This window comes from Mastigoproctus giganteus, chromosome 2, assembly GCF_048544385.1.
Source record: "Mastigoproctus giganteus isolate SK-2022 chromosome 2, ASM4854438v1, whole genome shotgun sequence".
NCBI classification, from domain to species: Eukaryota; Metazoa; Arthropoda; class Arachnida; order Uropygi; family Thelyphonidae; genus Mastigoproctus; species Mastigoproctus giganteus.
In genome coordinates, this window is record NC_143576.1 from 82,256,768 (window position 1) to 82,271,389 (window position 14,622).

General features: G+C 36.8%; 1 protein-coding gene across 1 annotated transcript in view; it reads left to right on the plus strand.

Moving 5' to 3' along the window:
* Positions 1 to 14,622, plus strand: part of polybromo (protein) — a 702,481-nt gene that overhangs the window by 268,490 nt on the left and 419,369 nt on the right. The window contains exon 12 of the mRNA XM_090389959.1: positions 10,602 to 10,769. Within this exon, the coding sequence (XP_090246085.1) occupies positions 10,602 to 10,769 (168 nt within the window). The remainder of the gene's footprint in view (positions 1 to 10,601; positions 10,770 to 14,622) is intronic.

A 14,622-nucleotide genomic window follows, 5' to 3' on the forward strand; every position in this document is an offset into this window, starting at 1 on the left:
TTTCCAATTGTTTATAACCTGCTCATTACACAACCACCATTAGACCAACCCTGCAGGAAATGGAAATTCTCTAAAGCCAGTTGGGTCAAATTTCAGTCAGCAATCACTCTGGACAAAAAACTATTCAACTACAGTCTATAGATAAGTAATTGATTATATCACATCCCATCTTTTAGTTGCAGCTAAATACTCAATTCCATTATCAAATCCCCCAACCCAACGGCACTTCAACTACTGGTGGAATGAAGAGTGCATAAAAGCAAAGAACGAAAAAAATAAATCATTCAATTTATTCCGTCAATCTCCAACCATATCTAATCTAATTAGCTACAAGAAGCTAAGGGCAAAAACGGTTTTCATTCCAAGGCAAGCCAAGAAAGATTCTTGGAATCGGTTCGCATCTACTGTCAATAGAAATACTGACTCCAGATTAATATGGAAGAAAATTAGGCAGCTTTTTGGGAAGTTTCCAATCATCTCTTCCCCGATTCTTTCCTGCAATGGGCAAGAACTCTCTGCTCCTCTAGATATAGCGAATGTCTTGGGCAAAACCTTTGCACAAGTCTCAGCTGCATCAAACTACACTCCAAATTTCCAGAAAATTAAGACTGCCACCAGAGAACCATCAACTTTTGAACCTCACTATCACTTCCGTATAATCAGCCTCTTCAATATTTTGAACTTTTACAGGCCATCAGAACAACACGAAACCACGAAACAGTGACGCTGGGCCAGATATATCTGCAGATATATTATGTCATGCTAAGCATCTCGATGACAAAAACTTACAACTGCTACTAGTCTTCTTTAACCAGATATTCCTGGAAAATATTTATCCAACCTCTTAGCACCATGCTACAGTTTTGGCCTTTTTGAAACCTCAAAAGATCCCTCCAGACATAATAGTTACAGGCCAATCTCTTTGTAAAGTTGCCTTGGTAAAATACTTTAAAAAATAATCCACAGTCGGCTCATTTGGAGCATTGAAACTCAACATCTGATGAGTAATTGTCAACATGGCTTTCACAAAAACAGGTCCTCCTTAGATCTGATGATCAAGGCTGAATCTGAAATTCACAATGCCTTTGTGAAAAACGAACACCTTGTTATGGTCTCCATAGATATAGAGAAGGCATTTGATACTACCTGGCAGTATGGCATTCTCAGTAGTCTTCATAATCTTGGTCTACGAGGGAACCTATATTTTTAAAAAAAATTTTTTTTCAGAATTTTTTTCAGCCTGGACTGTACTTGTTAACAGGAGAGACTGCTTCTACAGGGATGGGAAAGGGTGCAAGAATGGGTGCACTTAAATAGAAAGGATGCAAGAATATTTGCTGATGCTATCGAGGCAGTGTTAAGTGGGTCGGAAAACTGCTAGCTTGGGGGATACAAAGACTAATAGATTAACAGTAGCCACTGGCAGAGATCAAAGTGATTCTTGCACTGCTTCTATTGGAATGAGCAGAAGCCTGAAAAACAAGATGCAAGATATTTCAGAGACTGCTGGGAGTCATTGCGGTACAAGTAAACACATGGGTTGTGTTAGGGTGGCTAAGAATAGAAACAGGTGCATGTATACTTGTGTGTACACCAATGCTAGGAGTTTAGTAAATAAATTTGATGAATTTGAGGTATTGCTCAAAACATCAAAGACGGATATTGTTGGGATATCAGAGACGTGGTGTCACAAAGATATAAGGAATGCAGAACTGCAATTTGGGGAGTACAACGTCTACAGATAGGATAGGAAGGGAGGAGGGGATATGCTATTCGTTAAGAAACGCATAAAAACCAAGGAAGTGAAGCCATTCAACATCGCTGGACAGTGCAGTGTCGAGTCAGTTTGGTGTGACATAAGTATTGGGAGATCAAAATTGAGAGTAGGAGTGTGCTATAGGCCTAATGACTCTGATGAGTATAATTAGAAACTGTACAGGGAAGTAGAGTGGGCCAGTACATCAGATAGTCTTATAATGGGGGATTTTAATTTCCCAGATATTAACTGGAATTTGTGGATTGGTCACTTCACACTAGCAAGGCTTTTGTGGATTTATTGGATGATTGTTTTCTACATCAGCATGTTCGGGAGGCAACTAGAGGGAGTAATACTCTTGATCTAATTATCAGTAGTGATTCTTCATGCATTAAGAATCTGCAGATAAAGGAATCACTAGGTGGCAGTGATCACAGTGTGTGCTGAAGTGGAATTTACTCAAAGAGGTAACTACCAAAGAGGTAAAGGGAAGAGTTATTGCTTTCGTAAAGGCGACTACGATGGTCTGAGATGGTATTTAAATTCTATACAGTGGGACCAACTGATGATGTTACCAACAGCAAATTCAAAATGGGAAGCATTCAAAGAACTTATCTTGGAAGCTACTAGGCTTTACATACCAACTAAGAAATATTGTTCAAGGTTTAGGCCTAAATGGATGTCAGATGAACTAATGAGACATATGGCAGAGAAGAAAAATGCATTGGATACATATAAATTAATGGGTGACATTGAAGCCTATGGTAGATATAAGCTGGTCTGTAACCAAGTCACAAAGGAGATTAGGCAAGGAAAAGCAGATTATGAGAAATCCTTGGCAAAGGATGCAAAGAAAAACAGCAAAAAGTTCTTTAAACTCTAGAAGGAAAGGGATGAATCAGATTGGTCCACTGGATATTGATAGTTCAACAATTGACGATCCTGCTCAGGTGGCTAACAAACTAAACGAGTATTTTGCATCTACATTCACACATGAGTAGTTATTCAGGAACGGGAATGCCAGAGGTGAAGTAAACTCTGGCAGTCAGCCAGATGATTTTGTAATATCTGAGAGGAAAGTGGAGGAGAAATTGTTGAGGATAAACATTAAAAAGGCACCTGGGGCGGATGAGATCTATCCAGTTATATTAAAGGAGGCAGCAGAGAAAGTAAGCAAACCCTTAGCCATAATTATGAGAGCTTCTTTGGACTCAGGGGAGGTACCCATTGACTGGAGATGTGCAAATGTGACCCCAATTCACAAAGGAGGATCAAAGGCTGACACAAGTAATTATAGACCTGTGAGTTTAACTTCTGTTCTTGGAAAATTAATGGAGGCACTGGTTAAAGAAGTACTGCAGGGTCATCTAGACAAGACTTCAGTTATAGCTCGGATACAGCATGGTTTTGTTAAGGGAAAGTCTTGCCTGACCAATTTGATTGGATACTATGATGCAGTCACAAAAGAACTGGATGCAGGGAATAACTTTGATATTATATACTTGGATCTTAGAAAGGCTTTTGATACTGTTGCACATGGAAGACTGCTGCACAAATTGGAGCAGTGTGGCATTGGAGGCAAATTGCTGCTATGGATAAAGGGGTGGTTGAGGGGAAGAAGACAGAGAGTGGTAATCAATGGACACTGCTCATCGTGGACTAATGTTATTAGTGGAGTCCCTCAGGGTTCAGTATTGGGTCCATTATTGTTTTCTGTATTTATAAATGATATTGATGATGGTATATCAAGCTTAATGTACAAGTTTGCAGACGATACGAAGGTTGGTAGAGTTGTCAAGGACACTACTGACACTATGCTACTGCAACAGGATCTGGAAAGGTTGAGCAGATGGGCTGAGAGGTGGCAAATGAAGTTTAACATTGACAAATGTAAAGTACTACATATGGGAAACAGCAACCCCAGAGCAACGTATCAACTCTGTGGTACTACACTGACAGTAGTAGAGAATGAAAGGGACCTGGGGGTGGTTGTTCAGGCAGATATGAAGTTTTCCAAGCAGTGCAGATGGGCTGGAAGAGTAGCTCATGGTGTATTGTCGATGATATATACGAATTTTTCTAGCAGGGGTAAGGAGGTGATTATTCCCTTGTATAAGGCAATGGTCAGACTGCACCTAGAGTACTGTATACAGGTCTGGAGGCCTCATTTCAAGAAGGATGTAGAGATGCTGGAACGAGTACAGAGAAGGGCAACAAGATTAGTGAATGGAACAAAGGGTTGCTCTTACGAAGAAAGGCTTAAGTTTTGCAAATTACAGTGTCTGGAGACTAGGCACCAGCGAGGTGATCTGATAGAGGTGTATAAAGCCTTGAATGGTTTGAGCTCAGTGCCGATGGGATTCTTCCTCTTGCTCAGAATAATCACCTGAGAGGGCATAAATTCAGATGGAGGAAAGACAGATGTAGGATAGATGTGCGAAAATTTGCCTTTAGCCAGCGGGTAGTTGGTTGGTGGAACAGACTTCCATCCCATGTTGTGGAAGTTGATAGCCTAAATAAATTTAAGGCTCAGCTGAACAGGTATTTCGAACAAATGGAGGGGTGAAATGGAAGTGGTTTTTTTTTTTTTTTTTTGGCTGATGCTGCATAAGCTTGCTTTCTTGCATCATATGCCTCTACTAATTCTAATGCTAATGGACAAGTGACTGCAGAGCCATCAGAAATAGCCAACGCACTGGGCTAAACCTTTGCCGAAATATCAGCGACCACCTCATATATTTACTCCCAGTTTTCAAATTTACAAGGCAAGAATAGAAAGACATAAACTGAATTTTTTCCACAAGAAATGATGAAGAGTACAACCTACCTTTCATATTCCATGAATTGAAACATGCTCTATCACAGACAAAGCAAAGTGGCATTAGGACCAGGCCAAATTCACTATGTCATGTTAAAGCAACTCAATGACCAATCCCAAATGGCATTACTAGAAATGTATAACAGAATCTTCTTAGAAAATCAATTTCCAGACAGTTGGCGTCATGCAGTAATTCTTACTTTCACAAAACCCGGGGAAAGATCTCTCGGACCAACTACCATCCAATAGCTCTAACAAGTTGCCTAGGAAAAGTAATGGAAAAAATTATCAATGCTCGTCTAACATGGTTTTTGAACAGAAATAACCTTTTTGATTCAGCACAGCGTGGTTTCAAGAAAAATCGCTCAACCCTAGTTTTACTTATCAAATTAGAAAACAGTGTATGGAATACATTTATCTGAAAAGAGCACCACGTAATGATCTGTTTCGACATTAAAAAAGCTTATGATGCAGCATGGCGTTAAGGAATTATCAAAACCTATATCACCTTTGATTAGATGGACATCTTCCTAAATACGAGTATATTCAGAATTTCTTACAACACAGGACTTTTCAAGTTTGGTTTCAGAATGCTCTTTCAAAAGTGTTCACCCAAGAAGAGGGCATGCCTCAGAGGTCCATGCTTAGCACTACCCGCTTTGCTATCAAAATATACTCCATAACTGAACATATACCAAAACATGTTGATACTGCTTTATACGTTGACGATTTCAGTATTTCCTACCACTCAGAATATGCAAAGTATAAAACGGCAACTACAAGGAACAATAAATAAAATAAGCAAATGGGTCCAAACAAATGGCTTCCGGTTTTCCACACAAAAAACTGCATGTATACACTTCTGTAGGAAATGAAACCTACACCCTGATCCTTAACTTAAACTTGACAGATATGTGATCCCAGTAGTACCAAGCATAAGATTCTTAGGGCTTCTCTGGGATAAGAAACTAACATTCCTTAAACATATTAAGCAACTCAGGCATTCTTGCATTAAGAAGTTAAACCTACTCAAATTTCTTTCTTCAACAACTTGGGATGCAGATCAACATCACTACTTAAACTGTATCGAGCAATAGTACATTCCAAGCTGGATTATGGAGCACCTGTTTACAACTCCGCAAAACCAAGCGCACTGAGTTGGTTAGATCCAGTGCACTTTGTATAGTACTTGGAGCTTTTCGTGCTTCACCTGTACAGAGCCTTTATGTAGAACCCATGAACCTTCACTACAACTTAGACTACAGAACTTATTATTACAATATGCCATCAAGATAAAATCCATCACTGATCATCCAAATAGAGTTTCTGTTTTCATCTTACTGGGAAAACTTATACCAAGCCCACCCACAAATGAACCGACCTGCCAACATCTGTCTAAAAGATTTACTACTAAGTCAAGAGCTTAATTATGACACCACAGCTACTACGACTGCACAGATTATTCCACCATGGATTATAATTCAACCCATATATTATTATTATTATTATTATTATTATTATTAGCCATATGGTGCAAGGAAGCCTGAGGCTTATGCTGCACCAGCCAAAAAAAAAAAAAAAAAATTTTCTGAATTACCCCAAGAGAGAGAGAAAACAAAAGTCAGAAGTAGAAGGGAATCACCAAGAAAGAGAAGAATGATGATGTCCAGCTCAGGATCCTGGGTGTGCCAAGCCCATACTCACCAGATGTGAGCCCCGGGGTTAAAAAATATGACCTGTATTTTCAATCCTGGGGAAAACAACTCTCCTGAGAACAAACTATCAGCAGCTACATGCAGGATACAAAGAACAATGTGAACATCACACTTTCATATACACAGATGGATCAAAAACAGAGACTTGTGTAGGAGCTGTGATTCACTTTGAAGATTGTAGCCTCATCCAACAACTCCCAAAAGAATGCAGTGTTTTTACCGCCGAATTACAAGCCCTTTGATGGCCATAAAATTAAACATAAACAGATAGCAAACAGCATAATTTTCACTGACTCACTTAACTCTGTCATTTCCTTGCAGAATGCCAGTAGCAAAACACACTCAGTTTTACAACAGGTCCAATATTAAGTATCAAAGCTGTTACAAAGAAATCACAAGATCAGATTCTGTTGGATCCCAGGCCACACAGGTATAACTGGAAATAAAAAAGCAGACAAAGCAGCAAAAAACTGCTACATCTGACTATGCATTTCATATACCGATTAAATCCTTAATCCACCAAAGCAGTTCAAAACAATGGCAACAACACTGGCAAGCTCAAACTAACAACAAACTTTGTACAATTTTTAAACAAACACTTCAACCATGGACTGCTAGCTTCCGATCCAACAGATATGAAGAAGTGAACCTTGCTCGATTACAAATCGGCCATACACATGACTCATTCTTACCTACTCAGAGGTGAAGACCCTCCTGAATGCCAAACCTGTCAAGTTCTGCTCACTTCATGGTGGACTATCCAAAATTTAATAGAGAATGTATAAGAGCTTTCGAATAATAATGAATGCACAAAACAACCTAATGCTTAAAACAATTTTAGATAACTGGCCAAATATTAACAACGTTTTCTTTTTCCTTAAGATAATCGGATACTACCAAAGCATATAAAAATTAATAACATAACATTTACGAAAAAGCTACATAATTATAAGGCAAAATCTTGGCTTCCTTCTAAACAACATCAGGAAAAATGAAAAATATTAAACACTAACCTAGACTAGGCACGTTATAGCCTAAGCTGCTCTTCCACCAATAGCTCTCAAACAATAACAAGAACAGCTGGTGCATCAGTTTCAAACAGATGTATCTCCGTATCCATTGAGAATTGGACATGTTTATATGAACTTTTTTACTCAGAATAATCGATACTATAACCTTCCAAAATATTTACTAATCCTCCTGAATCACCCTGTATATTTTTGAATTAATGGAATTTTTTATGTAAATTTAGAAAATACTCTGTGCATTATCAAATCAAAACATTATCAAATCTCTCATTAAATATTATAAAAATAAAATGTTGCAATTTTTGTTACTGGAATTGTATTTGTATTTTCTTACTATAATTGTATTTTTGTAATTTTATCTAGAATTTGTATTTCATTTTTTTATTAATAAAATTAATTATATGTACATGCTTGTATAAATATTACAATAGATAACATAAAACTGTTTATGACAATTTTTTCATTATATATCAGTTTAATAATCCTAAAAATCATAGAAACCTAAAAAAAAATTGGCCTGCCATTTATAAAGGTTGTCCACTCCTGCTTTAGACTAAATTTAGGAAGCAACAGCATGAAAATCAGCAGACATTTTATTTATTTTTGAAATTTTTATTTTCTGAATTAGTATTAGTCATATAATACACGGAATCCAGACTTTCTGTGCAAGTCAAAAGAAAAAAATATAATAGAAATGAAACAATATAAATATATTTTTAAAAACTTAAAGAGAATGAACTAACAGTATATGTTTCCTTCCTCATGTAGGTAATTATCCAGCTGACCCCTTGAGCTTCTCCGTGCTGTCAACCTCCGCCATCCATGGAGACAATTTATTTCAGTTAGGAAGTTTAAAAGAAAACGTCCTATAATCTGGACTAAATACCTTTCTCCATAATTTGAATTTATGGCCCCTATTTTTGGAATTATTTATATTCTGTTAAAATGTCACCTTCATTCCTTTTACTATTCCCTCTCAGCAATTTATGGACCTCAATCAGATCCCCTTTAATGTGCCTGGTTGCCAAGTTCTGTAGGCCACATATTTGAAATCTTTCCTCACATGGGTTACCTTTTTTTCTTTTGCACCAGCCAAAAGAACAAAAAAATAATAAAAATGAAAAGAGCTTATCAAGCAGGTTGCTCATTTTTGGAGTCTTGCAGGAAGCTCAGTGCCTTTTTAAGTGTGGTCTGCATATTTGGACACAGTATTACATGTGCAGTCTTATAATAGCCTTATACAGTATGACCTCCCCATCTCTACAAGCAAATTTTCAATAAATCATTGATAGGACCATGGGCCTTCCTTGCTGTCTGTCTACACTGCACAGAGAACTTCATATCCACCTATATCATAACTTGCACCTCCGTTTCTTCCTAAATTGTTTTTTAGTTCAGCCCGCCAAATGTAAAAGTTACTTTGGAGTTGCTGTTGTTCCCTAAGCTTAATTTTGCTTGTGTAAACATGTATTTTGTAGCATTAAAACATAACTGCCAATTTTCTAACCATTCTTGAAGCCTTCCAAGTCACCCTGAAGGAGTACTACTTGGCACTGATCATTAATGACTCTCCCAATCTTTTTATTATCAGCAAATATTGACATCACACAATTCATCCCTTTGTCAATGTCATTTAAGAAAATCAGAACCAATAGCAACCTAGAACCCATTCTTGTGGAACCCCACTTCTAACATTTGACCGATCCGAAGAGTAACCATTAGTCATAACCATCTGCCTCCTACCTGCAGCTTCCATCGAAGTATCACATTTCAAGTCATGAATAATGCAAGACCTAGAAAATGGATTGCAACCAACAGGTTTTCTATTATGAGTGTTAGTTGGGATAGATTTGTCTCCCTTGTGCAAGCTTCATTACAAGAACTTGTTAACTAGCCAAATAATTCTGAAAATGAGAAAGAATTTTTAGTGACTTGTTTGCAGGACATTTTTTCTGAAATAATGAGAAGAAAATGATGCACTGCACACACACAGTGTCTTGGTGAACTATTGAGCTCTTGGCACTCCAGCAGCAAGTAAAGAGTGTGCAAAATGACTTCCAGGGTAGTAGGAGGTTTGGGTACTTGGACCTTGCAGAGGAGTTAAATGTGACTTATAAAACAATGAGAAGAAGTTACAGCAACCTATTAACTGTCATCAAGAGAAGATTCTGGCAGCAGCTTGTAGAAAAAGGGTCGGCTGATTCTTGATCATCACTATCAGTTAATTATACCAAAAAGCTTCATGTGATTAAAATCATGTGTTTCATTGTGGATGGGACTGTCTTTGGAGAACATCTTTTGTGGCTTATTTTTAGAAATTGTACGTGCTGGTGATACTGCCCAGCAAAAGGGATGTTGTTTTCATGAACAGAACCTTTGTTTTGGATCAGAATGAGGTGTCTATCATTTCGTTTAAGCTGACTAAAACATCATCGCAGAACATCAATAATAGCAGGGCCCTTGGTGGTAAGTTCCTGGAGGCATTCATTCTTAAAGAGTGTAATGACTCCCTTCCTGGGTTATTGCTTAACCTCTTTAATATCTGCTTGAACGAGAATATATTTCTCTCTGCTTAGAAGACATTGGTATTAAGAGTTATTTTGAAGAGCCCATGAAGAAACCTCTTCCATATAGCTCTATTATGTTGTTACCTATTCTAGGTAAGATCCTTGAAAGGCTGGTGCTTCGATGTTTAATGTCACATTGTGATGCTCTGAGCACAGCTTCTCCATTCAACTTTTTAACTTATACTAGTACCTCTTTAATTTCTTTGAGTTAAGAATCAGTAATAAATAATAAGAAATAAATAATCCAAAACCATATGGTTTCAAAAAGGGACTTCTGTAGAGGATGCCATTTGTAAACTAATTCAGATCACTAATGAATGTCCTAATTAATATGTCCTGGGTTTGTTCGATACTTTTAAGGAGACTTTCAGCGTCCTGTGGTGGGAGAGTATCCTACACAGGGTTAGAGCATCCGTTTGCTTGGGTAATTTTTACCACATGGTCAGAGATTATTTCCATCAGAGACAAATTGATATGAGATCAAGTTCCAAGGAATGGCAATAGATTGATAATGTTTAAAACAGAATTGGAGAGGCACTTTTTGGCAGTAGGAAAGGTACAAATGGTGGGTTTTTTTTTTTTTTTTTTCCAGAGATGCGGAAAAACTCTTCCTTGCGTCACTTATCATAATCCTATAATATATAAATAATCATATTTATATATAATGTAAATTGGACATTGTTTAAACATTTTTAAAATTTTATTTCTATTATTTAGGATTCAGATAGTGATGATGATGATGAGAGAACACCAAAACGTAAAGCCAAGAAACTTTTCCTTTCTACACCACTCATAGAATCAAAACGACCTAGAAAAAGTCTTGATTCAGATGTATCTGTGAAACGAAAAATGAAATTACTATTTAAAACTTTATTAGATTATACTGTGAGTATCATAGAATATTATTTGATACCCTAATTGTTTCATCAACTTTTGTTTTGTTTTTTGTTTTATTTTAATATTATTGTAAAAAAAGTAATTATTTTTTTACAATAATATTATTGCTGTTATTATTATTTTGAAGTGTGCATATGTTCACCCCTACGGCATAAATCACAGTCAACAGCTGTGTGTGTGCTGTCAGAAAAAAGGTCCCAGGTCCAGGCAAATTCATTAGTGATCATGGCAACTTTTTAACTTATACTAGTACCTCTTTAATTTCTTTGAGTTAAGAATCAGTAATAAATAATAAGAAATCAATAAAAACCACAAACCCATGAGTAAGCTAAGTTCCCTTAGTGTGGTTCCATTTTTGTGTTCATGCTAACCTTAATCTTAAGCTCTGAACACTAAGCAGCACTGCTCTTGCCTCCGTAGCCAGGTGGGAAGGAGCAGCAGTGCGTAGCACACGCTTCTTGATTAGACCGGGGTTCCAGCCCGTCACCACCAAATACGGAGGATGTGGAAAGGTCAAGGGAATGACCACCGCATATTCCCGGAGCAATATGGCCTTAGTTGCTAATGCTCCTAAAAACCAAATAACAAACAAACTAACAAACAAAGTTCTTGTCTCCATGTGACAAGGCTATAAATCTGGTAGAGGAAAACAGTCCTCTCAGGGATAAGCCAAAATGAGAAAATCCCAAACCCTTTCTAAGGCTATTTACAAAAACCTAACCTAACTTGCATCCAGATAAAGAAGCGAATACTGTCAGAAGACAAAGAAAGCAATTATCCAGACACTATCACTATTCCTATTAATCCACTCAAATTTAAGTACAAATCATAGGGATAAAAAATGTCAGCCTTCTGTATCCAGGAAAAAAAAAAAAAAAAAATCAGAAGTGCTGGCAGGATCTCCCAAAACATTAAAATAGCTAAGATCTTGTAACATTCTGGTTTAAAAAAATGCCCAAGATACTTGGAAATCTTGCTAAAAAAAAAAAACTATGAATTTCAGAATGATAGCAGTAATGGTAACATCACATGCAACTTTAAACTCATCAAGAGGAATAATATCTGAATGGAATTTGCTCCACATCTCAGAAGAAGGATCTAAAATCAGTGTTAAGTTCAAGAACCAAGCAGTCATACAAATTTCATCTGAACAGTTTGAAATATTATTAATATTACTATTAGTAGTGCAAATGATGTAAGAAAGCAATCCTATAAAGCATAAGCCAAAAAAAAAATCCCTTCCCACATCACCTGCCCATTCCCTCCAGTAGTTTGTCTGTTCCTTCCTTGAATTTATTCAACTGTCTACTTCCACAACAGATGGAAGTTTATTCCAACAATTAACTGCCTGCAACCATACTTCTTCAGTTTGAATTTATGCTCCTCTCATGTGTGCAGACTGATCAAAAGGAAGAATGCTATCAGCATTGAGCTTGCTCAATCTATTCAAAGCCTTAAACTCTTCATTCATATCACAAATGCCCTTGGTGGATTATCCCCCCCCTTTATGAGCAGTAAATTCATATGAATGCTTTGAATATGAATACTTTGAAAGCATTATATAGCAATAACCACCTATTCATTTCAAATAGTAAAAGTACAACAGAAAAAGTAAAGTAAATTTTAACCCTCGGCTATCCTTTTTTTTCCCCTTATAACCAATCCCTTATAATATTCGAAGTACAAGAATCAGTAAATAATGCAAACAGTAGTACAGCTATCCTAATGGCATATATTATATAATGATGAAACACTTAAGTTATACTGCCTTACATTCATTACCAACCTTTAGTAATAGAATGTTTAGCAAGGAAGTTTATTCCACTTCCAGGCAGTTATTCAGGCTATTCCAAAACCTTTGAAAGCCATTCTAATCCTTATAATTATCATCCGGTCTCTCTTATAAGCTGTCTATGAAAAACATTAGAAAAGATATTTCACAATAAACTTGCATGGTATCTTGAATCTCATGAATAATCACCAACATGGCATTCATAAAAACAGATCCTCCTTAGATCTCATGATCAAAGCTGAATCAATATATGAAACACATTTATCAGAAATGAACATCTGGTCATGGTTAGCCATTGATATTGAAAATGGTTTGATACTACGTGCAATTTTAGCATTCTTAAAGATGTATATTCTTTTCGATTTCATGGCAGTCCCCCACTTCTAATTCAGAATTGTTTAGAGAACAGTCTTTTCAGCCATGCTATTACACTGCTCTTTCTCAGTCTTTTGTTCAGCAGGACACAGTTCTTCAGGGATCGCTGCTCATTGCAACACTGTTTGCAATTAGAATTAATGATATTAAGTCAGTAACTACTGAATGATTTACGGTCAACAGAAAAGAGGAGGTCATTCTTCCTAGTGCATATGTTGGTCATACCTACCGGACTCATCTTCTTACTTACTAGGAAAGGTCCACCTCAGTGTTCACACTATAACTCTCCACTCATGGTAAACTGTATTTTCATAGATCACCTGCAAAGCAGTTGGCACGCAATATTGAAGTCTCTGTCACATTTCAACTGTTTACATAACAGATAATAGAGGAAGATGCAGGTCTAACAGAATTCTTTACATTTATGAAACAAATTGGTCCTTAAACCCATTTTTAACTGTGGATTGTAAATATATATAGATTTCATTTCAAAGAGTAATACTGCATCGAAAACTTTGAAAAGCACTGTGTGGCCATATATAATAGCTCTTTTGCCGCCAAATACTGTGGATTACTAGGTCCGGAAACTAAAGACATTTCATAAAAGAAGGCTCAAATTTAAATGTGTTGAATGCTGTACGAGATTATTACTTACAAAAAACTGTGATTTTTTATTTTGAATATATTATTTTAATATGCACTGTGCTTGTAATTCAAAACAATTTTATCCTGCAGTTCAGATGTTGTCATGTGCACATCAACATTGATGACTGTGTCTTCAATATTCTTCCCTTTAACTGTTATCTCGATGTCACTTTTGGGGAGTGTATACTTTATCATTTACATACCATTGACTTCAGAAAATAGATGCTCATTTATTGCTGCAGGTCATTACCAAAATTTACCATCTTGCTGCCAGAAGTCAGCACGTCCCTCAAAAAGTAGGAAAGAGTAATTTTCTAACCAATGTTTTAATACACGTTACTATTGCCGACTGGCTAGCTGGATGGGTAAAGTGCCTGCCTGGCAACACTCAAAGGTCGCAGGTTCGAATCTTGCCTCAGGCTTGGATCAGAGTAGAAAATACAAAAACCTTGGGAGGTGCAATCACAGAAGCCGATGCGCCAACAACTAACAAAAAAAAAAAAAAAAAAAAAAAACTTTACTATTAATTTGATTTTTTTTTTCTGTGAAAAAAAAAATGGTTCTAGCACATTGTGCACAATCCACCTTTGGATTATCTCTGTCATGAGATACTCATAAAGTGAATTGGTATTAAATATTTGATGAGTAGACCTCTAATTTCACAGCTAAGCCTGTTTACAGTCCCCAAAATATAAAAATTAAGGGAACAAAAGGGCGATCTTACCAAGAAAATCTTCAGTTCTGCAAATTGCAGCATCCGGAGACTAGGGACTTGCGAGGTGATCTGATTGAGATGTTTAAGGCCTTGAATGGATTGAGCAAGCTCAGTGCTGATAGCATTCTTTTCTTGCTCAGACAGCACACACAAACACATCAGGTGGCATAAATTCATATTGAGGAAGGATGCACACAGTATAGATGTGCAGAGGTTTGTCTTCAGGCATCAGGTGGTTGAGTGTTGGAACAAACTTTCATCTGTTGTTGTTGTGGGAGTAGGTAGTTTGAATAAATTCAAGGAAGAACTAGACA